This window comes from Phacochoerus africanus, chromosome 2, assembly GCF_016906955.1.
Source record: "Phacochoerus africanus isolate WHEZ1 chromosome 2, ROS_Pafr_v1, whole genome shotgun sequence".
NCBI classification, from domain to species: Eukaryota; Metazoa; Chordata; class Mammalia; order Artiodactyla; family Suidae; genus Phacochoerus; species Phacochoerus africanus.
The window spans coordinates 274,725,697-274,744,554 of NC_062545.1; the positions used below are offsets into that span (position 1 = coordinate 274,725,697).

Genomic DNA, 18,858 nt, shown 5'->3' on the forward strand with positions numbered 1-18,858 from the left:
TCAGAGAGTTATCTGTCGGTGTTTGAGTGACAGAAAAGTCTGAAGGTGGTTGGGTCATTGGCCACTGTTTCTACCCATGCTGCTGCTCAGTTCTGCCTTTACATTATGTCTGTAGATTTGGATGTAGATTTTGAGTGGATTTTCTCATAAACTTAATTTATCTTTTGAGATCCTTAACCGTGTAGAATTGAGGAAAAGTCGCCCATGAGATTTTTTTTTTTTTTCCTTCTGTTCACTGTAGAAAAAAGAAGAAAAGCACCCAGAGGTGTTCGTGAACTTCATGGAGCCCTGCTACGGCAGCTGCACAGAGAGGCAGCATCACTACTACCTGAGCTACGTGGAGGAATGGTGAGCCGGGCCCAAGGAGGGCCCTGTGGCCCTTGCCGTCCAGTTACACCCGAGTCACTGGGTCCTCCTGCCTGTTCTGTTTTGTTTCCCCTCTTAGAAGAAAATAGAGGCTGCCCGGAACATATTTTCAGCTGATGCTAGATCATGCCTTTCTGACTGTTATCACTGTTTCCCCAGTCTTGAATTATTTAACTCGAATACATGCTAAACTTAAAAATCCCATCTTTTAGTAACTCTGGTGATGACTTGAGAAAATATTGATTTTTAAGGGACATACTGAAAGTTTCTGTCTGAGCAGAAGTGCCCCTTTGAAAGATAGGTCACTTGAAGCAAAGCTTTTGTTCCTCGAACTAGATTTTTTTCTCTACACGGCGGTATATTTATTGGGAATTTGGACTTGTGTCTCTCCTTCCCTTGTTTTAAATACATAGGCAGTTGGCTGAGTCTCCAGGGCTTTAGCCTCTGAGCTAAGAAATAAAGCTTTACATCTAAAAACCTCTTACCTTTTTAGAGTTCCCATTGTGGCTCAGTGGTAACACATCTGACTAGCATCCATGAGGACGCAGGTGCAATCCCTGGCCTCACTCCGTGGGTTTAGGATCCAGTGTTGCCGCGAGCTGTGGTGCAGGTCACAGACACGGCTTGGATCCGGTGTTGCTGTGGCTGTGGTGTAGGCTGGCAACTGCAGCTCCAATTCGACCCCAGCCTGGGAACCTCCCTATGCCTCGGATGTGGTCCTAAAAAGACAAATAAATAAAATCTTCTCACCGTTCTTAAACAGTGTGGAAAACCTAGCCTTTCTCCTTGACATGTCAGGGAGATCCCGGTAGACATTACCACTGACTCAAGTCAGGCTACGGCTGTTGCTTCCCCAGTGTAATGGTCTTCCGGTTTTCTTCTTTGAAGGGATTTAGTGCTGGCAGCATCCGCGTCTTCGATAGAAGTTAGTATCCTTGCTCGACAGAGCGGCCAGGTAAGTGTCTCTTGTCGCTTTTATGTGGTGCTTTTCTGAGAAAGGTCTTGGAGGGAATTAACTATGAGCTTAAAATTAAGATAAGTTTCTGGATGAGAGTGAAGCTCAAGTGGCCAAGAGCCTTGGCCCAGCAGGCTTAGATGTTGCGTTGGATAAACGTGGAAGCACGCATGCCAGCAATGGCCTGCGGGAGGCACGTCCCTGACGTGGGGGAGGGTTACTCTGTTCCGTTGAACCGTCTCCGTTGTCTTCCTCTTGCTTGACCCTGCCTCCTCTCTCCAGTTGACTGTAATCCATCCTTGACTCTGGAAGGAGAAACATGCAAATCAAACCAAACTGTAGCTTGTTAGAGATACTTTCTGTTGGTCTTTGAGGAACAGCCAGACAGCGGAAAGTACCTGTGGATAAGCTCCCATTTCCCTTCTTCCACCTTGTCCTCCTGGCAGCCAGAGGGAAGCCGTCCTGCACTGTGGCAGATGATCCATGACAGGAAAGGAAACTTTTGTTTCTGTTTTTCTTAATTTTTTTAATTTTTTTTTTTGTCTTTTGTTGTTGTTGTTGTTGCTATTTCTTGGGCCGCTCCTGAGGCTTATGGAGGTTCGCAGGCTAGGGGTCGAATCGGAGCTGTAGCCACCTGCCTATGCCAGAGCCACAGCAACTCGGGATCCGAGCCGCGTCTGCAACCTACACCACAGCTCACGGCAACGCCGGATCGTTAACCCACTGAGCAAGGGCAGGGACCGAACCCGCAACCTCATGGTTTCTAGTTGGATTCGTTAACCACTGCGCCACGACGGGAACTCCCATGTTTCTCTTTTTCTTACTATTTTTTTTTTTTTTCTCTGTTGGCCGCCCAGTGGCATATGGAGTTCCCAGGCCAGGGATCAGATCTGAGCCACAGTTGCGACCTACGCCACGCCACAGCTGCAGCGGCAGTGCCGGATCCTTTAACCCACTGTGCTGGGCTGGGGATCGAACCTACCTCCTGGCACTGTAGAGACGCTGCTGATTCCATTGTACCACAGTGGGAACTCCTCTCTCTTTTTTAAATTACATAATCAGTAAAGGCCAGTTAGTGGTTGTATTAAATTTGGCTAAACATTAAGAATAAACATTTTTGGGAGTTCTCTGGTGGTCTACTGGTTAGGACTCTTTGCTTTTACTGCTGCAGCCCAGGTTCAGTCCCTGGTTTAGGAACTGAAATCCCACATTAAGCTGCTGCATGCCAGGGCCAAAAAAAAAAAAAAATCAACACTTTTTTTCAGAAGCCACAAAACATTTTGAAAAATTCATCATACCAAGTCAAATGTAGAATGACATTGCATAGTTTGTGACATTGCGATAAAGCTAGGTAATGATACAATTTCAAACAATCAAAACTGCGAATACTGGAACATACAGAACAGCCCCCCCCCCAATAACTGTCTGAAGTAACTCAGGTCAAAGAGAAGCTCTCTAAGTAGATTGCAGACTACTTAGAAATAATGGCAGAGACAAACATCAAAACATTTGGAGCTGGAGTTCCCTAGTGGCCTAGTGGTTAAGGATTTGGTGTTGTCACTGCTGTGGCTCGGGTTTACTCCATGGTCTGGGATCTTCCACATGCTGTGGCCCAAAAATAAATAAGATGAAATTGAAAAAAAATATGAAGCTGTATTTAAAAATAAAAGAGAATGGGAGTTCCCTTCATGGCTCAGTGGTTAACGAACCTGACTAGTATCCATGAGGATGCAGGTTTGATCCCTGGCCTCGCTCAGTGGGTTAAGGATCTGACGTTGCCGTGAGCTGTGGTGTAGGTTGAATATGCAGCTAGGATCCACATTGCTGTGAGCTGTGGTGTAGGCCAGCAGCCACAGCTCCGATTTGCCCCCTTGCCTGGGAACCTCCATATGCCATGGGTGCTGCCCTAGAAAGACAAAAAAATAAAATAGCCAAATTTCAGTGCCTCTTCCGCATTTGTAAAGGATTGTAAGAAAGGAATGCGGAGCACTTTGTAGGTTAGTTACATGTTATACTAATCAAAAGCAAGTAGATCAGACGTCTCCTAATTTTTAAGACTTCTTTGCTGCTGTGGAAACCAGGAGAATGGCCTGAAGTGTCGTTCACTTCTGCATGTTAAAATGATAAACCATTTTTCTGCTGCTGCCTTGGCGTTGGTCCGCATGATCGAGCTCTGCCTCTTGCAGGGGGGCAGCAGGTTCTGTGCTGACTCTGGGCCTGGCCCACAACTCCGTGGCATCCTCCGCGCCTTTCCCTTTGTCACCTGGATGCAGAGTTTGTTAAGGACCAAAGTAATGGCTATTGAGTCGCAGACGAGGCGCCTGGATACCGAAGCAAAGCTTGTAGGACAGCCGCTCGACCAACTTGAACACCCAAACTCCAGAACCTAATGTTGGGCTAGTACGTCTTTGGATCTGTATTCGTTACAGGGCCTTGGTATACCCTAAACAGTGAACTAGGCAAAAAGAAACAGACTAGGCGTTACCGTCGTGGCTCAGCGCAAGTGAATCTGACCAGTACCCATGAGGGCGCAGGTTCGGTCCCTAGCCTCACTCCGTGGGCTAAGGATCCAGTGTTGCCATGAGCTGTGGTGTAGGTTGCAGACACAGCTTGGATCCCATGTTGCTGGGCTGTGGTAAGGCCAGCAGCTGCAGCTCCAGTTCGACCCCTAGCCTGGGAACCTCCGTATGCCACGTGTGCGGCCCTAAAAAGCCAAAACAAAGATAAATAAAATAACGTGGATATTCAAATTAAATACCACTACGTTCAATAAGGTGCTAAGCCAAAGAACCATGTGCGGTGAGAGAGTGGAGTTTGTTCTAGGGGTATTTTTCTATCTTAAATGTAATTGTCTTAAGTGGCAGCTCTTCTTGAATTTTTAAGTGGCATCTTAAACTAATAATGTCCATAACTAAACTCTTATTTTTCTCCCAATACCTGCTTTCCCCCTCTTTGTAGGTTAACCTCCATCCCTCAGTTACTCGACCAGCAATTTACAGTGTCATCCCTGACCCTGTTTCTCTCGCCTCTCCCATCTGTCAAGTGGTTATGTCTGGTCTCCTTGCAAAGTGCATCTGATAGGAATTCTGGCCATGTCTCACAACTCTTCAGCCAGAAACTTTTCTTTTTAAGGGTTTTGAGTTGAAAAATGTGCATGCATCTCATGCACAGATACATAGGCCTCTTCAGTCATTCAGCCTTTGTCCTTCCTTCTCTGGGCGGCAGGGTCGCCCACCTGGAGCGCACAGCTCTCCGGGTCACGGGCCAGAGTTCCGCAGTCTGTTTTGCTGCTCTTGGGTTAACTGCAGGAGCAGTTTCCCGGTAACACATTTTTGCCTGCGTTTCTGGCGCCGTCACGGTGTGCTTGCTGAGTCTCTGGGTCTTGACGAACATTCTCGCACCCAGCTTGCCTCCACACACCTTCTCCCCCCACCTTCAAGCCGCTGTCATCTCTGTCTTGCTTTTTGCACGATCAAAGCTGATACTGTTTGCATTCTGTAGTGATCATCAAGCCTTCTTTATTTTGTCTGTAGATTGTTTTTCAAAGTTGGAATCAATTTTGTTTGTTACTGTGAACGTGACTCTTATTCACTGCATAGCTATGTTCCCTTTCCTGAGCAGTTTTTTGTTTTTGTTTCTCATTGAGCAGTCTCCTTCTTTGATTCATGCTGCCTGGTTTTGGTCAGTATTAAAAATTAGAGGAAGTGTCCATGATTTTTAAAAATCAGGACTCACTTGTTGCAAGGAACAGATCCCACTCAAGCAGGCTTGAGCAAAAGGGGAGTTTATTGAAAAGATGTGTTTTCCCAAGAAGTCTAATTGCCGGAAGATTGACTGGCGTGAGGAGCTGACGCTGGGGGCCGGGAAGACAAGGACTGAGGTTCCCTTCTGCCTCTGTGGACGCGTGAGCACAGGGCATCTGGCCGGCTTCCTAAGCTGCTCTGTTCAGGACCTCGGTAGAGATCACCTGGGGCTCCTGGTCCCCATCCCAGATTTCCAGGAGCAGGTACAGCTTTTAGATTTGCCCAGGGTGCTTAGGCCTCTGCCTGGGTGTGGTGGATGATCGCCAGAGAGTGTTGCTAATAGTGGTCGTTTATTGAGAAGGTAGGAGCTCCGTTGGCCAGGAGCAGATAGGGAGGTTGACTCGGAGAAGCAACCCCTTGCGTGCTGGGGGACTCGCAGCTTTTAGACTGTGTTTCCAGATTTCCGAGTCTCGCTCAACATGGGACTCTAAACCAAGTGGGTTGTCTTTTTTCTTCTCTCCTATTTGAATGACGGTGGGGAGAGCTCTCACCGACATAGCATTTTCTTCTACTTGTTCTTTTTTCCAGAGTAATTGGGAATCTTGGCTGCTAGAGGATTCGAGTCGAGCTGAGCTGCCTGTGACAGACAAGAGTGATGATTCCCTGCCCGTGGGAGTCGCCATAGATTTTACCAACCAAGTGGAAATCACCGTCAGTAAGTGCGGCGCAGTGCCTCTTGGCGCAGCGGTCGTCCTCTTCCCGTCGTGGTGGACGTTCCCGTCGGGAGTCTACATTTTAACGACGGAGTCTCTTCTGCCGTTCGCTTTTACCTTGTGGCACGTTTCTACTTGAAGAGGGAGCTGGAATGCATTGGGACAGCACTCAGCTAATTCGAATGGGTATTCAGTGATGCCTCCGAGGCCAGATGCTGCCTGAGTGTGCGCGCGCACACAGGCGCTTTAGAATCTGGCTGAAACACGGAACGCCAGCTTTCCCAGTTTTGTTTCTTTGTCCCTTCCGGTTCCCCAGTGCCTCCCAAGGGAAGAGCACCCTCGGCGGGAGCTGCACACCACTGTCTAGTTTGAAGGCTTCGATTAGAAATTGGAGGCCACGAGCACGGGCTTCCCCTGGGGCCTGCGTCTATACTCGGGGTCTGTCTTTTCCCCTGCGGAGCCCGGGCAGGGCTGTAGTCCCGCAAAATCCGAGCATAAGAGAGGACATAGTCTCTGCTCTTGGTGGAGAGACGTCCTTGTCGGGCACCACGAAGTTCCGCCCCCTTGCCCCGGTCAGCCTCTCTGGTCTGATGCACCTGTTTCCCCTGGTTCTCTTGAAGGCCTGACTGGCAGAATGACATGCTTATGGTTCAGCTGTGAATGCATGTGAAGTAGTTTGCCTTGCTTTGCTGTGTACTTCTGTGTGTTTTCCCAAGAGTCCAGTCTGTCATTTTTCACTAGCCGACTCGATTCCTGGAGACGCCTGTCTTGGTCAGGGGAATGTCAAACCTACCTCCCAACCCTGGATCGCACATAAACGTCAGGGCTTTGAGGGAGAGTCAGAGCCGCCACTGGGCGCCGAGGGCTTCTGTGTAGGGCTGGCAGGACGTGGCGATCTGCGTGGCAGTAGCTCTTCTTTAAAGAGCTGTTGCGTGATGGCTGTTGAGATCTGACTCTCAGCAAAGCAGCCGGAGCTGTCGTCGACCAGGAGTCCAGTCAAGCCCCTCGTGCCGAGGGCAGCCTTCTCCTCCTGGGCTTCCGTTGACTTGGCTCTTTTATCACTTGGTTTTCTTTTCTGACAGATGATGAGAAGACTCTTCCTCCTGCTCCAGTTCTTATGCTGCTTTCGACAGACGGTGTGCTTTGTCCATTTTACATGATCAATCAAAATCCTGGCGTCAGGTCCCTCCTCAGGACACCAGAGCGGCTCTCGTTAGAAGGAGAGCGACAACCCAAGTCATCAGGTGGGTGCCGCCCCCCATTCCCTGTGGGACGCCCCCGGCTGGTCCAGGAGGGACACACAGTGGTGGTTGTCATCACTCCGTCCGGCTGTCGCGGCAGGACCCGTCTCTTCCTCCAACACAGGCGCGCGCTTGCCTGCTCTCGCTCCCAGGCTTTTCTCTCCAGCCTTTGCTTTGTTTAATCATGAGAGGGTGATTAAATCAAAGATTGTGCATCCGTAGAGTGAAATGCCAGGGACTGTGAAAAACCTTATGTTTACTGACAAGGAAAGAGCCAACGATACCATGAAAAAGCACTGTATGTTGTGTGAGTCCTTTTTTCTGAGAAAAATAGACATAGAGAAAATACTTAAAATAAGAATAAAATCTGTGGCACTCTCTTGGGACACAGTGGGTTAAGGATCTGGTGTTGTCACTGCAGTGGCCTGTGTCACTGTCGTCGTGCAGGTTCAATCCCTGGCCCAGGAACTTACATATGCTGTCTGTGTGGCCAACAAAAAAGATACTAAAATCTAAAAAGTGGCTACTGCTGGATGGTGGAAACTTTTCTCTTTGTTTACATTTAATTTTCTTTGATTTTTTTTTTTCTTTCTTCCTCTTTGAAAATAGCACTTGAACTTTATTGGAGAAAAATTAGAAAATACAAAAAATAGGGAGTTCCTATTGTGGTGCAGCAGAAACAGATCCAACCAGTAACCACGAGGTTGTGGGTTCGATCCCCGGTCTCGCTCAGTGGGTTAAGGATCCGGCGTTGCTGTGAGCTGTGGTGTAGGTCACAGACGTGGCTGGTTCTGGCATTGCAGTGGCTCTGGCGTAGGCTGGCAGCTGTAGCTCTGATTCGACCCCTAGCCTGGGAACCTTTGTATGCCAAGGGTGCAGCCCTACAAAGCAAAAAAAAAAAAAAAGAAAGAAAGAAAAACAAAAAAAAAAGAAACAAAAACAACTTTAGAGCCTGTTGGTCATCAGGCAGTAGCCAGTCAGCATTTTGGTACATGTTCTTCATGTGCATATTCTTCATTAGCTTTTTACAGTGATGACCCCGTGTGAAAATGAAATAAACGTGTTAAAGGGGTATTGGGGTTTTCCCCCTTTTTTTTTTTTGCCTTTTAGGGCAATACCTGTAGCATATGGAGGTTCTATGGGTGGAATCGAAACTGCAGCTGCCGGCCTACACCACAGCCGCAGCAACACTGGATCCTAAACCCACTGAGTGAAGCCAGGATCGAACCTGCATCCTCTTGGATACTAGTCCGGTGCATTACTGCTGAGCCACCATGGGAACTCCTAAAAGGGTATTGTTTCATTTTTCTTTTTAAAAAATATTGCTGAAGTATAGTTATGTGCTATTTTTCGTGTTCTTTTGCGTTACCACGATTTATGGCAGGATGTAGCTGACTCTAGCTCCCTGTGCTATACAGTAGGACCTTGTTGTTTACTTGGTCTCTATGTAATAGCTCGCATCTGCTACTCCCGAACTCCCCATCCTTCCCTCTTGCGTCGTCCTCGCCGTTGACAACCACAAGTCCGTGCTCTCTGTCTGTGAGCCTGTCTGTGTTTCACAGATAGGTTAGATCCCACGTGTAAGTGATGGTCTTGTGGTATTTGTCTGACTTAGTACGATCGTCTCTATGTCCATCCGTGTTACTGCAGATGCTGTCATTTCATTCTTCCTGATGGCTGAGTAGTCGTCCATGGTGTGTAGGTACCACACCGTCTTCATCCAGTCACCTGTTGATGGACGTTCAGGTTGTTTCCATGTCTTGGCTGTTGTAAATAGTGCTGCTGTGAACATAGGGGTGCATGGAGCTTTTCGAACTCTAGTTTTGTTTGGCTATATGCCCAGGAGTGGGGTTGCCGGATCATATGGTAACTCTATCTTTAGTTTTTTGAGGAACTTGCCTACTGTTTTCCTAGTGGCTGTGCTAATTCCCATTCCCAGCAGTACTGTAGGAGGGCTCAAAAGGGCCTAGTTTCATATTTTGGAATTTCACTAATATTCCTCTTTTTGAATTCTATGAGTATACAACTAGTAGTTTTTTTCTCTTCTAATATGGCTACAAAGGGTCATAGTGTAACCAGTTCTCTATTAAAGACCATCTGTTGAGCAGTGGGTTGGATATGGTTGAGACCCTTAGGAAATCTTTTCTCACTGCTTCCGACACAGAGTAAGTTGTGCATTGTAAACAGAGCCACTCGGGTATTTGGGCTCCTACCAGCTGGCAGTGTGACCCCAAGAAGCATACCAGGGGCCTTGCATGGACCGCATCCATGTCGTGTTGGGATATCTCATTTTCTGCAGTGTGTGTACTCTGAGTTACGTTTTTCTCTCTCTCTTTTTTTTTTTTTTTTTTTTGCCATTTCTTGGGCGCTCCCGTGGCATATGGAGGTCCCAGGCTAGGGGTCTAATCGAGCTGTAGCCGCCAGCCTACACCAGAGCCACAGCAACACAGGATCCGAGCCATGTCTGCGACCTACACCAGAGCTCATGGCAACGCCGGATCGTTAACCCACTGAGCAAGCGCAGGGACTGAACCCGAAACCTCATGGTTCCTAGTCGATTTGTTAACCACTGTGCCACGACGGGAACTCCTCTCTCTTTTTTTCTTATGGCCGCACCCACAGCGTATAAAGTTCCCAGGCCAGGGATGGACCCCGAGCTCCAGCTGCAACCGATGCCTCCGCTGCAATAATGCCGGATCCTTATGTTGTACCACAGCGGGAACTCCATGTCTTTCCTGAGCCCCATGAACTCCACCTGCACTCAGTTGCCGGGTCTGCCTGTAACAAGCAGTGTACCCTGTGACGGTGGGGACATTGATTTCTGTGTGAGGGACTTTGCTTCTAGCCCCTATCCCCCAGGAACAAGCAAAGGCCACTTTTTCTGCTTGCCCATCCTGGAGAAACGCCATGTTCCCTCGTGCTTATTAGTCCAGAGGCACTAGACATATCAGGAGGAGGGGCAGGGAGAGGAGAGGCCCCCCCCAGTTCACCAGCTCTGGCTGAGGCTGGGTCGTGGGTTTAGAGGACATCAGTGTTTCTGGCCACCTCCACACCGTAGCTCCAAGGATGCTGGGCTGCATGATCAGATAGCAGCGTAATGGTTTTCATGTAGTTAGTTCCATTTTCAGGGGGGAGAATTCCTCTGATTTCTTTTGCATCCTTGTGGATACTAGTCAGATTTGTTTCCACTGAGCCTTGATGAACTCCAGAGTTTTTTAAATTTATATTTTAAGTGTTTTCCACATAAACTTTTTCTGTAGCTTTTACGATTTATTTAAGAGTTTATTTTTTTATTTTTATTTTTTGTCTTTTTCGGGCCACACTTGTGATATATGGAGGTTCCCAGGCTAGGGGTTGAGTGAGAGCTACAGCTGCCGGCCTACACTACAGCCACAGAAATGCCAGATCCGAGCCACATCTGCAACCTATACCACAGTTCTCGGCAATGCCAGATCCTTAACCCACTGAGCGAGGCCAGAGATTGAACCTTCATCCTAAGAGTGTTTAATATTCTGTTGAATATATCTTATCTTTTGGGTTGTATTAAATATTTTTTTATTTTTTAGGTATTTTTCATAGGCTTTATTCTTAGAATTGGGATTATTGAGTCCATTTGTTTTTTGGTTTTTTGGTGGTTTTTGCTTTTTAGGGCTATACCCGAGATATGTGGAAGTTACCAGGCTAGGGGTCGAATCGGAACTGTAGCTGCTGACCTGCGCCAGCAATAGCAACTTGGGATCTGAGCTGTGTCTACGACCTACACCACAGGTCATGGAACACTGGACCCCTGACCCACTAAACAAGGCCAGGGATTGAACCCACATCCTCATGGATACTACTCGGATTCGTTTCTGCTGCGCTACTGTGGGAATTCCCAGGGTCCCACTTAAAATACATAAAAATATACATATTTTTGTTTGTTTTTTCATGGCCGCCCCCACGGCATATGGAAGTTCCCAGGCTAGAGGTCGAATTGGAGCTGTAGCCGCTGGCCTACACCACAGCCACAGTAACACGGGATCTGAGCCACATCTGCAACCTACACCACAGCTCATGGCAATGCCATATTCTTAACCCACTGAACAAGGCCGGGGATTGAACCTGCATCCTCATGGATACTAGTCGGGTTTGTTAACCACTCGGCCACTTTGGGAACTCCATTTTTTTTATATTTTTTGAGACGTAATGCTAAAATATTTTAAGACTGTGCCTGAATTAGGTACCTAATTTAGTACCTACTGGAGCGATAAAATGTTTTGGGTTTGTTTTACCTTTTCAAACTTGAGGGTTATATATATTGAGATTTTGGTAATTTAGAGGACAACCAAAAATGTGCCTCATTTAAATTTATATTTCTTTGATTAGAGTGGTTGGATATACTTTCTTTTTGTAAATTGGATTCTCAGCTTATATCTGTTAAAATCTTTTTTTAATTTAATTTTTATTTTTTTACAGAATAAAATACATATATTTAAACGCAATTACATTCACACAGATTATTATATCATGGATCTTAAACAGATTAAGTGACTCCCTCTGGAGAAGTGAAATGGAAAATATGCTGAGACAAATAGGAAATTTATTCTATACTTTATCCCATTTTGTACGGCTTACATTTTTACTATTTAGTATTATCTATTACATTTCAATTTTTCTTTAAAAATTAGCATTATATTAAAATTATGTATATTATGCAACTAAAATCTATAAAGAAGAAAGCCTTATATACCATTAAATATTTTATATAGCATAATAAAAAGAATAACTCAACTGGTAAGAATAACAAAAATAATATACCCTCTGAAAATAAGTAAAATATAAAATGCATAAATTGGTTAAAAAACAGTGTAACTATATAAATATGTCCTCACAATTTGTTACATCTTATTGATTCTTCAATATAGGCATTACACCATTCTAGGTGATGTGATAAACAAGACATTATAGACCTTACATTGTACCTTGGAGAGAAATGGTTATTAATAATGTGATTGTAGAACTGTATTATTTAATTGTACAGTTGCATTAATTATAATTATCATAAATTCTTTGATGGAGTGGAAATCAGAATCCGTTCTAAGAAGACTTCAGCATTCCAAGAATGATGTCAAATGACCCCTTTCATGGTGGATTATGCACTTATTTACTATGAGATCTATTTCTTCTCCAGAGATTCCTTGTTTGTGTATCAATTGTAGATTTTTGGTTTGCAGTTATTCTGAAATTTTGATACAAGAGTCTCTATGTATACGAGATTGTTTTAAGTTGTTGTTCTCTCAATTGCAAGTTCATCTCCAGTGTCCTGCATTTGTACCCACCTCTTCTCATGGTTTCTGATTTTGGTGGTGTAATTGTGCATGGATGATTTCGTATCTTTACTGTATATATACCTTTATTGGTGAGCCTTGTCATGTGTGGAATTTTTGTTTCCTGCTGCTGTCTTTTCTTTCCTGCCTAGAGAAGTTCCTTTAGTATTTGTTGTAAGGCTGGTTTAGTGTTGCTGCATTGTCTCAGCTTTTGCTTATCTGCAAAGCTTTTGCTTTCTCCTTCAAATCTGAAAGAGAGCCTTGCTGGGTAGAGTAATCTTGGTTGGAGGTTTTTTCCTTTCAACATATTAAGTATAACATGCCAGTCCCTTCTGGCCTGCAGAGTTTCTGCTGAAAAATCTGCCAGTAACCTTATTGGGGTTCCCTTGTATATTACTTGTTTCTTTTCCCTAGCTGCTTTCAAGATTTTCTCTTTGTCTTTAATTTTGGTCAGTTTGATTAGTATGTGTCTCCGTGTATTCCTCCTTGGGTTTATTTTATATGGTACTCGTGCTTCCTGGATTTGAGTGAGTGGTTCCTTTCCCATGTGAGGCAAGTTTTCGGCTATTATCTCTTGGAATAGTTTTTCTGTCCCCTTCTGTCTCTCTTCTCCTTCTGGCGCCCCTGTAATACGGATGTTGGTGCAATTAACGTTGTCCCAGAGTTCTCTGAGACTCTCTTCATTTGTTTTCAATCTTTTCTCTCCTTTCTGTTCTGCATCCATAATTTCCACTAATCTGTCCTCCACCTCGCTTATTCGTTCTTCTGCCTCCTGTATTCTGCTGTTTGCTGCTTCTAGTGAATTTTTTATTTCAGTTATTGTATTTTGCATCTCTTCTTGTTTAAGTTTTATATCTTGTATCTCTTTGGTCAGTGTCTCCTGTAAGTTATCCATCTTTGCCTCCAGTTTATTTCCAATGTCTTGCATCATCTTCAGCATCGACAGTCTAAAGTCTTTTTCCTGGAGGCTGAGAATCTCCTGATCACTTAGCTGATTTTCTGGGGTTTTTCCTTTCTCCCTCATCTGAGTTCTAGTTCTCTGTCTTTTCATTTTTATAGGTTTTTGGCGTGGTGACCTTTTTACAGATAATAGAGTTGTAGCCTCTCTTCCTTCTGGTGTCTGCCCCCCTTGTGGCTGAAGTCGGTATGGGGGCTTGCTGTAGGCTTCCTGATGGGAGGGTCTGATGCCTGCCCGCTGGTAGGTGGAGCTGATTCTCATCCCTCTGGTGGGTGGGGCTTAGTCTGTGGATGGGATCAGAGGCAGCTGTGTGCCTGGGGGGTCTTTAGGCAGATGTTTACTGAGGGGCGGGGCTGTGATGCCACCTGGGTTGTTGTTTGCCCTGGGGCTTCTCAGGCTGACTGAAGGGTGGGGCCAGGTTTTCCCAGAATGGCCCCCTCCAGAGAAAGGCAGCTGCTGAATATTTCCGAGAGTTTTGCCTTCAGTGTCCCTCCCTCACAACAAGCCACGTTCACCCCTGTTTTTCCCAGGATGTCCTCCAAGAACTGCAGTAGGTTTGACCCAGATTCCTATGGAGACCTCGCTCTGCCCTGGGACCCAGTGCATGTGACAGTCTGTGTGCGCCTTTTAAGAATGGGGTCTCCTTTTCCTGTGGAGTCCTGCGCACACTCCCCACTGGCCTTCAATGCCAGATGCTCCAGGGGCTCTTGCTCCCAGTGCTAGATCCCTGCACGTGAGGGTTCGATGTGGGGCTCAGAACTCTCACTCCTGTAGGTGAGTCTCCGTGAACCAGTTAGTTTTCAGTCTGTGGAGCTTCCCACCCGGGAGGTATGGGGTTGTTTATATCGTGAAGTCACCCCTCCTACCTCTTGAGGTGGCCTCCTCTTTTTCTTCTGGAGTAGGGTATCTTAAGGTTCCCAGTCCATTTGTGTGGAGATTGCTCAGCCTTTAGTTGTGAATTTTGTTGTTTTTAGGAGAGAAGTTGAGCTCCAGTCCTTCTATTCTGCCATCTTAATCCTTTCCTCCTAAAATCTTGAAATTTTTAAAATTTCACTTTGCATCAGCTTTAAAAAAATACATTGTCATTTGCTGCAGAGGTTTTTTTTTTTTTTATTTGCCTTTAAGTTATGTAACTTTTTGTACATAGTCACATCTTTATCTTTTGTGATTTTTTTTTTTTTTGAGGGGGGTCACATTTAAGTTTATCATGTTGTTAGACTCTCAGAGACTTAACCCACTTTTTGTCTCCTTTGGTTTTTGGGTTGTTTTTTTTTTTTCTTTTTGCTTTTTAGGGCCACACCTGTGACATATGGAGGTTCCCAGGCCAGGGGTTGAATTGGAGCTGCAGCTGCCGGCCTACACCACAGCCACAGCAACACGGGATCCGAGCTGCATCTGAGACCTATACCACAGCTCACGGCAAAGCTGGGTCCCTAACGAGGACGGACAGGGATCGAACCTGCGGCTTCATGGATCCTAGTCAGGTTTGTTAACCACTGAGCCACGAAGGGAACTCCACCTTTGTTTTGAGATACGTATGTATATATATGTGTGCTTTTACATATGTGTATTTCTTCATTAACCTGGAGTTGTTTTAGTGACTGTTCTGAGGTGTAGGTCTGAATTAAAGTTTTTTCCTAGTTAGCAAAATATTGTAGAATGGCTTGTTTTTCATTGTTACATTGAAAAGTATATTTTTTCTTTTCTTTCTTTTTTTTGTCTTTCTGCCTTTTCTAGGGCCGCTCCCGAGGTATATGGAGGTTCCCAGGCTAGGGGTCGAATCGGAGCTGTAGCCACTGGCCTACACTAGAGCCACAGCAACACGCGATCTGAGCCACGTCTGCAACCTACACCACAGCTCACAGCAACGCCAGTTCCTTAACCCACTGAGCAAGGGCAGGGATCGAACCTGCAACCTCATGGTTCCTAGTCGGATTTGTTAACCCCTGAGTCATGACAGGAATTCTGAAAAGTGTATTTTTTCTGTGTTCCTCCTTATGGGTATTCATGAAATCCTAGTGGTCTAATAATCTTTTCCCATTTCCTTTTTCCTTCTAAGGTTTGTGCGTCTTACCATATGGACTCTTTGCTCTGGAAACTCCCCCATCAACTCCATTTCCTTTTGTTTTTCTTCCTAAGTAGGGACCGTTGTCTCTGGCTCCGTTCCGCCACCACAAGCCCTTTTCCGCCATGTTGTGTTCGTCGCCCTCCGTTGTTACAGGGTTAACTCCTCCCTTCCTTTTTCTCCCTGCTTCTCGTTGCAGGAAGCACCCCTTCCACCCCAACCTCCTCTCAGGCCCCACAGAAGCTCGATGCTCCAGCAGCCGTAGCTCCTGCCTCTGTTCTGCCCTCACCACCGGCGGCTCCCGCCTCCACCTTCTCCTTGCCTCCCGCCGTGGGAGCCCCTGCCGTGTTCTCCTTTGGTTCTTCATCCTCGAAAGCATCTGGTCCTGTCGCTGGGGAGGCCCCTCCGTTCTCCAGTGGCTCTGACAGCTCCAAAGCGGCCCCGGGCTCTGGCGCAGCCAGCTTCTCTTTCGCGCCTCCTCCTCCTCCAGCTTCCCTCACGCTCACCCCTGCGGCCTCTCCCATGGCACCACCATCGGCCTCGTTCTCCTTCGGATCATCGGGTTTTAAGCCTACCCTGGAAAGCACACCGATGCCAAGTGTGTCCACTCCAAACATAGGAATGAAGCCCACCTTCCCGCCATCAGCGTCTGCGGTCAAGGTCAACCTTAGCGAAAAGTAAGTGACACCGAAAGTCTGACGGGTAGCAACCGTGCTGGTTATTCACTGAAGTAGAGTCACTGAGTGGAGTTAGTGAGTAGATTTTCTTTTCTTTTTACCTTTTTTTGCAACTTGTAAACATTCAGACAACGTGAAATGTTGGCATTGCATCAGTGGACAGAGTCCAGAAGAGTCTCTTAGAATTTTATACATGACTCTTAGAAGTTTATATATAAGTGCTTGTTTTACTTTTTCAGGTTTTTAAAAATTTTTTACTACAGTTGATTTACAGTGTTCTGTCAATTTCTGCTGTATGCACAGTGACCCAGTTATACATATATACACACGTTCTGTTTCTCATATTATCTTCTATCATGTTCCATCATAAATGATTGGATAGAGTTCCCCGTGCTGTACAGCAGGACCTTATTGCTTATCCATTCTAAATGTAGTAGTTTTCCTCTACTAACCCCAAACTCCCTGTCCATCCCACTCCCTCCCTCGGCAACCACAAGTCTCTGCTCCATGTCTGTGAGTCTGTTTCTGTTTTGTAGTTGGGTTCATCTGTGTCAAGTTTTAGATTCCACATATAAGTGATACCATATGGTATTTGTCTTTCTCTTTCTGACTTACTTTACTTAGTATGAGAATCTCTAGTTCCATCCATGTTGCTGTTAATGGCATTACAGCTTTTCAGATTTTATTTAATTAATTAGTCTTTTGTCTCTTTAGGGCTGCACCCATGGCCTATGGAAGTTCCCAGGCTAGGGGTCTAATTGAAGCTGTTGCTGCCAACCTACACCACAGCTCATGGTAACGCCAGATCCTTAACCTAGTGAGTGAGGCCAGAGATTGAACCTGAAACCTCATGATTCCTAGTCAGATTCGTTAACGCTGCACCAAGATGGGAACTCCTTTTTTTTTTTTTTTTTTTTTGCCTGTCTTTCAGATTTTAAACATAGGAGATATTCCTTACTAAAAAAAAAAAAAAAAAAAAGAAGTAAATCCAGACTGTAATCGCCTAAGGAGCTTGATTCTCTTTGGTCCTCTCCCTCTGTGTTCAGTCTTGACTCTGTCTGAACTCTTTTCCACATAGCCACCAGGTGACCTTGTGAAATTGTAACTGCATCGGTGAGTCTCAAGCGTGACAGTCCCCAGTGGCTTCTTGCCTCTCTTTGAGTGCAGTCCAGACGCATTAGCCTGTTACTCTAGTTTCCTCCAGGTCTGGGTCCTACTGACACACTAGGCTTACGTTTTACTTCTTGTTCTGTTCTCACCACTAGAATGTAAGCTTGTTGAGAGAAGTAACCCCTTAAACCTACAACCCTTCCCAAGGTAGCCATTGAGTATAAACACTACCAGCTTCCCCCCCACTCTTTTGTGTTATCTCCTGTTACTGCAGTGGGGGCGGGGGGGTACTGGCCACTGTCATTGTTCATTATATTGAACTGTCACCTAGCCACTTCATTCTGTTGGTTGTCTAGTATTCTGTTTTGTGGGCCACACTGTAACTTAGCTGACCAGTCATGTAGATACTGAGATTGTTTACAAACATTTGCTGCTGTTTTATTTTATTTATTTATTTTTTTGTTTTGTTTTTTCGCTTTTTAGGGCTGTGCCCGTGGAGTAGTTTGGCAGTTCCCAGGCTAGGGGTTGAATTGGTGCTGTAGCCGCTGGCCTACACCACACACAGCAATGCGGGATCTGAGCCACATCTGCGACCTACACTATAGTTCATGGCAACGCCAGATCCTTAACCCACTGAGCGAGACCAGGGATCGAACCCACATCCTCATGGATACTAGTCAGACTCATTTCTGCCGAGCCAGGAGGGGAACTCCCTAGATTTTGCTCTTTAAATGAAGCTTCCCTTCCCTAACTCGCCCTTCCCAGTAGACCGTCAGCATCCCCAGGTGTGACCTGCTCTCCTCTCCCTTTCTCACTCCCTAGAGATGGTCACCCCACAGCGAGGTCTCGGGAATCTTCTTGGCAGTTGAGTCTCTCTCTTATGCACAGTTGAGTCCTGCCCCTTTTTTCCCTCAGCTTGATTCAAGAGTAGAAAACGAGTATTTTATTTCATGATGAACTTAGCTGCATCATCTTAAGTCCTTATTTGATATTTTCACTGGATTTTTCATTCCAAATAAACAGATGGTAAATGTTTTCCTGCAGCTTTCACGTCTTATAATAAATACCTAAATGTTAGCATTTCATGAAGGCCAAAAAGTGTGGATGGTGAGTTATCCTTTGATCGCTCGTGACCCGCGTGAAAGGATCTCGTAGCAGCGGGCTCTTCTCATCCGTTCGGGCTGCCCTTTCCAGGTTTACTGCCTCGGCCCCCGCGGCTCCAGCTCCGGTGCACAGCTCACAGAGCGCGCCCTCCATGCTGCCCTTCTCTGCCTCGAAGCCGGCCTCCTCTGGAGCCCTCAACCACCCCGCGCCCCTCTCGGCCTCAGCCACGTGCGTGTCGTCCAAGTCCTCGGGCTCCCCGTCGGCAGGTAGGGTGTTGAGCAGACTGCTTTCGAGCTCAGTCCTGGGCTCTCAGAGTCCGGTTTCTCCAAGTTGTTTAAGACTCCTGGCTGCGAGTTCCCTGGGGGCCTAGTGGTTAAGGATCCGGCCTTGTCACTGCCGTGGCTCGGGGCGCTGCCTCGATGCGTGTCCCTGTCTGTGGGGCATTTGTCTTCAGGCAGAGCCCGCCGCACGTGAGGGCCCGTCACAGAGCGGTGCTTTGAGCCTCGCAGAGGAGGAGGGCCCGCGGTGGCTCTGTGCTCGTTTCCGCCGGTGGCCTTTGGGTTTCCCCCTCGGCCCTACTGCAAGCCCATTTGCTAAGTACAGAGCATCAGTGGAAATAA

At 46.3% G+C, this 18,858-nt stretch overlaps 1 protein-coding gene across 2 annotated transcripts in view; it reads left to right on the forward strand.

Annotated features, from left to right (window-relative positions):
- Positions 1–18,858, forward strand: part of NUP214 (nucleoporin 214) — a 106,720-nt gene that overhangs the window by 9,949 nt on the left and 77,913 nt on the right. For both annotated transcript variants that reach the window (XM_047768719.1, XM_047768718.1), the window contains exons 8-13: positions 242–348; positions 1,255–1,321; positions 5,653–5,779; positions 6,860–7,021; positions 15,547–16,024; positions 18,329–18,504. In XM_047768719.1, coding sequence (XP_047624675.1) covers positions 242–348; positions 1,255–1,321; positions 5,653–5,779; positions 6,860–7,021; positions 15,547–16,024; positions 18,329–18,504 — 1,117 coding nt within the window. The remainder of the gene's footprint in view (positions 1–241; positions 349–1,254; positions 1,322–5,652; positions 5,780–6,859; positions 7,022–15,546; positions 16,025–18,328; positions 18,505–18,858) is intronic.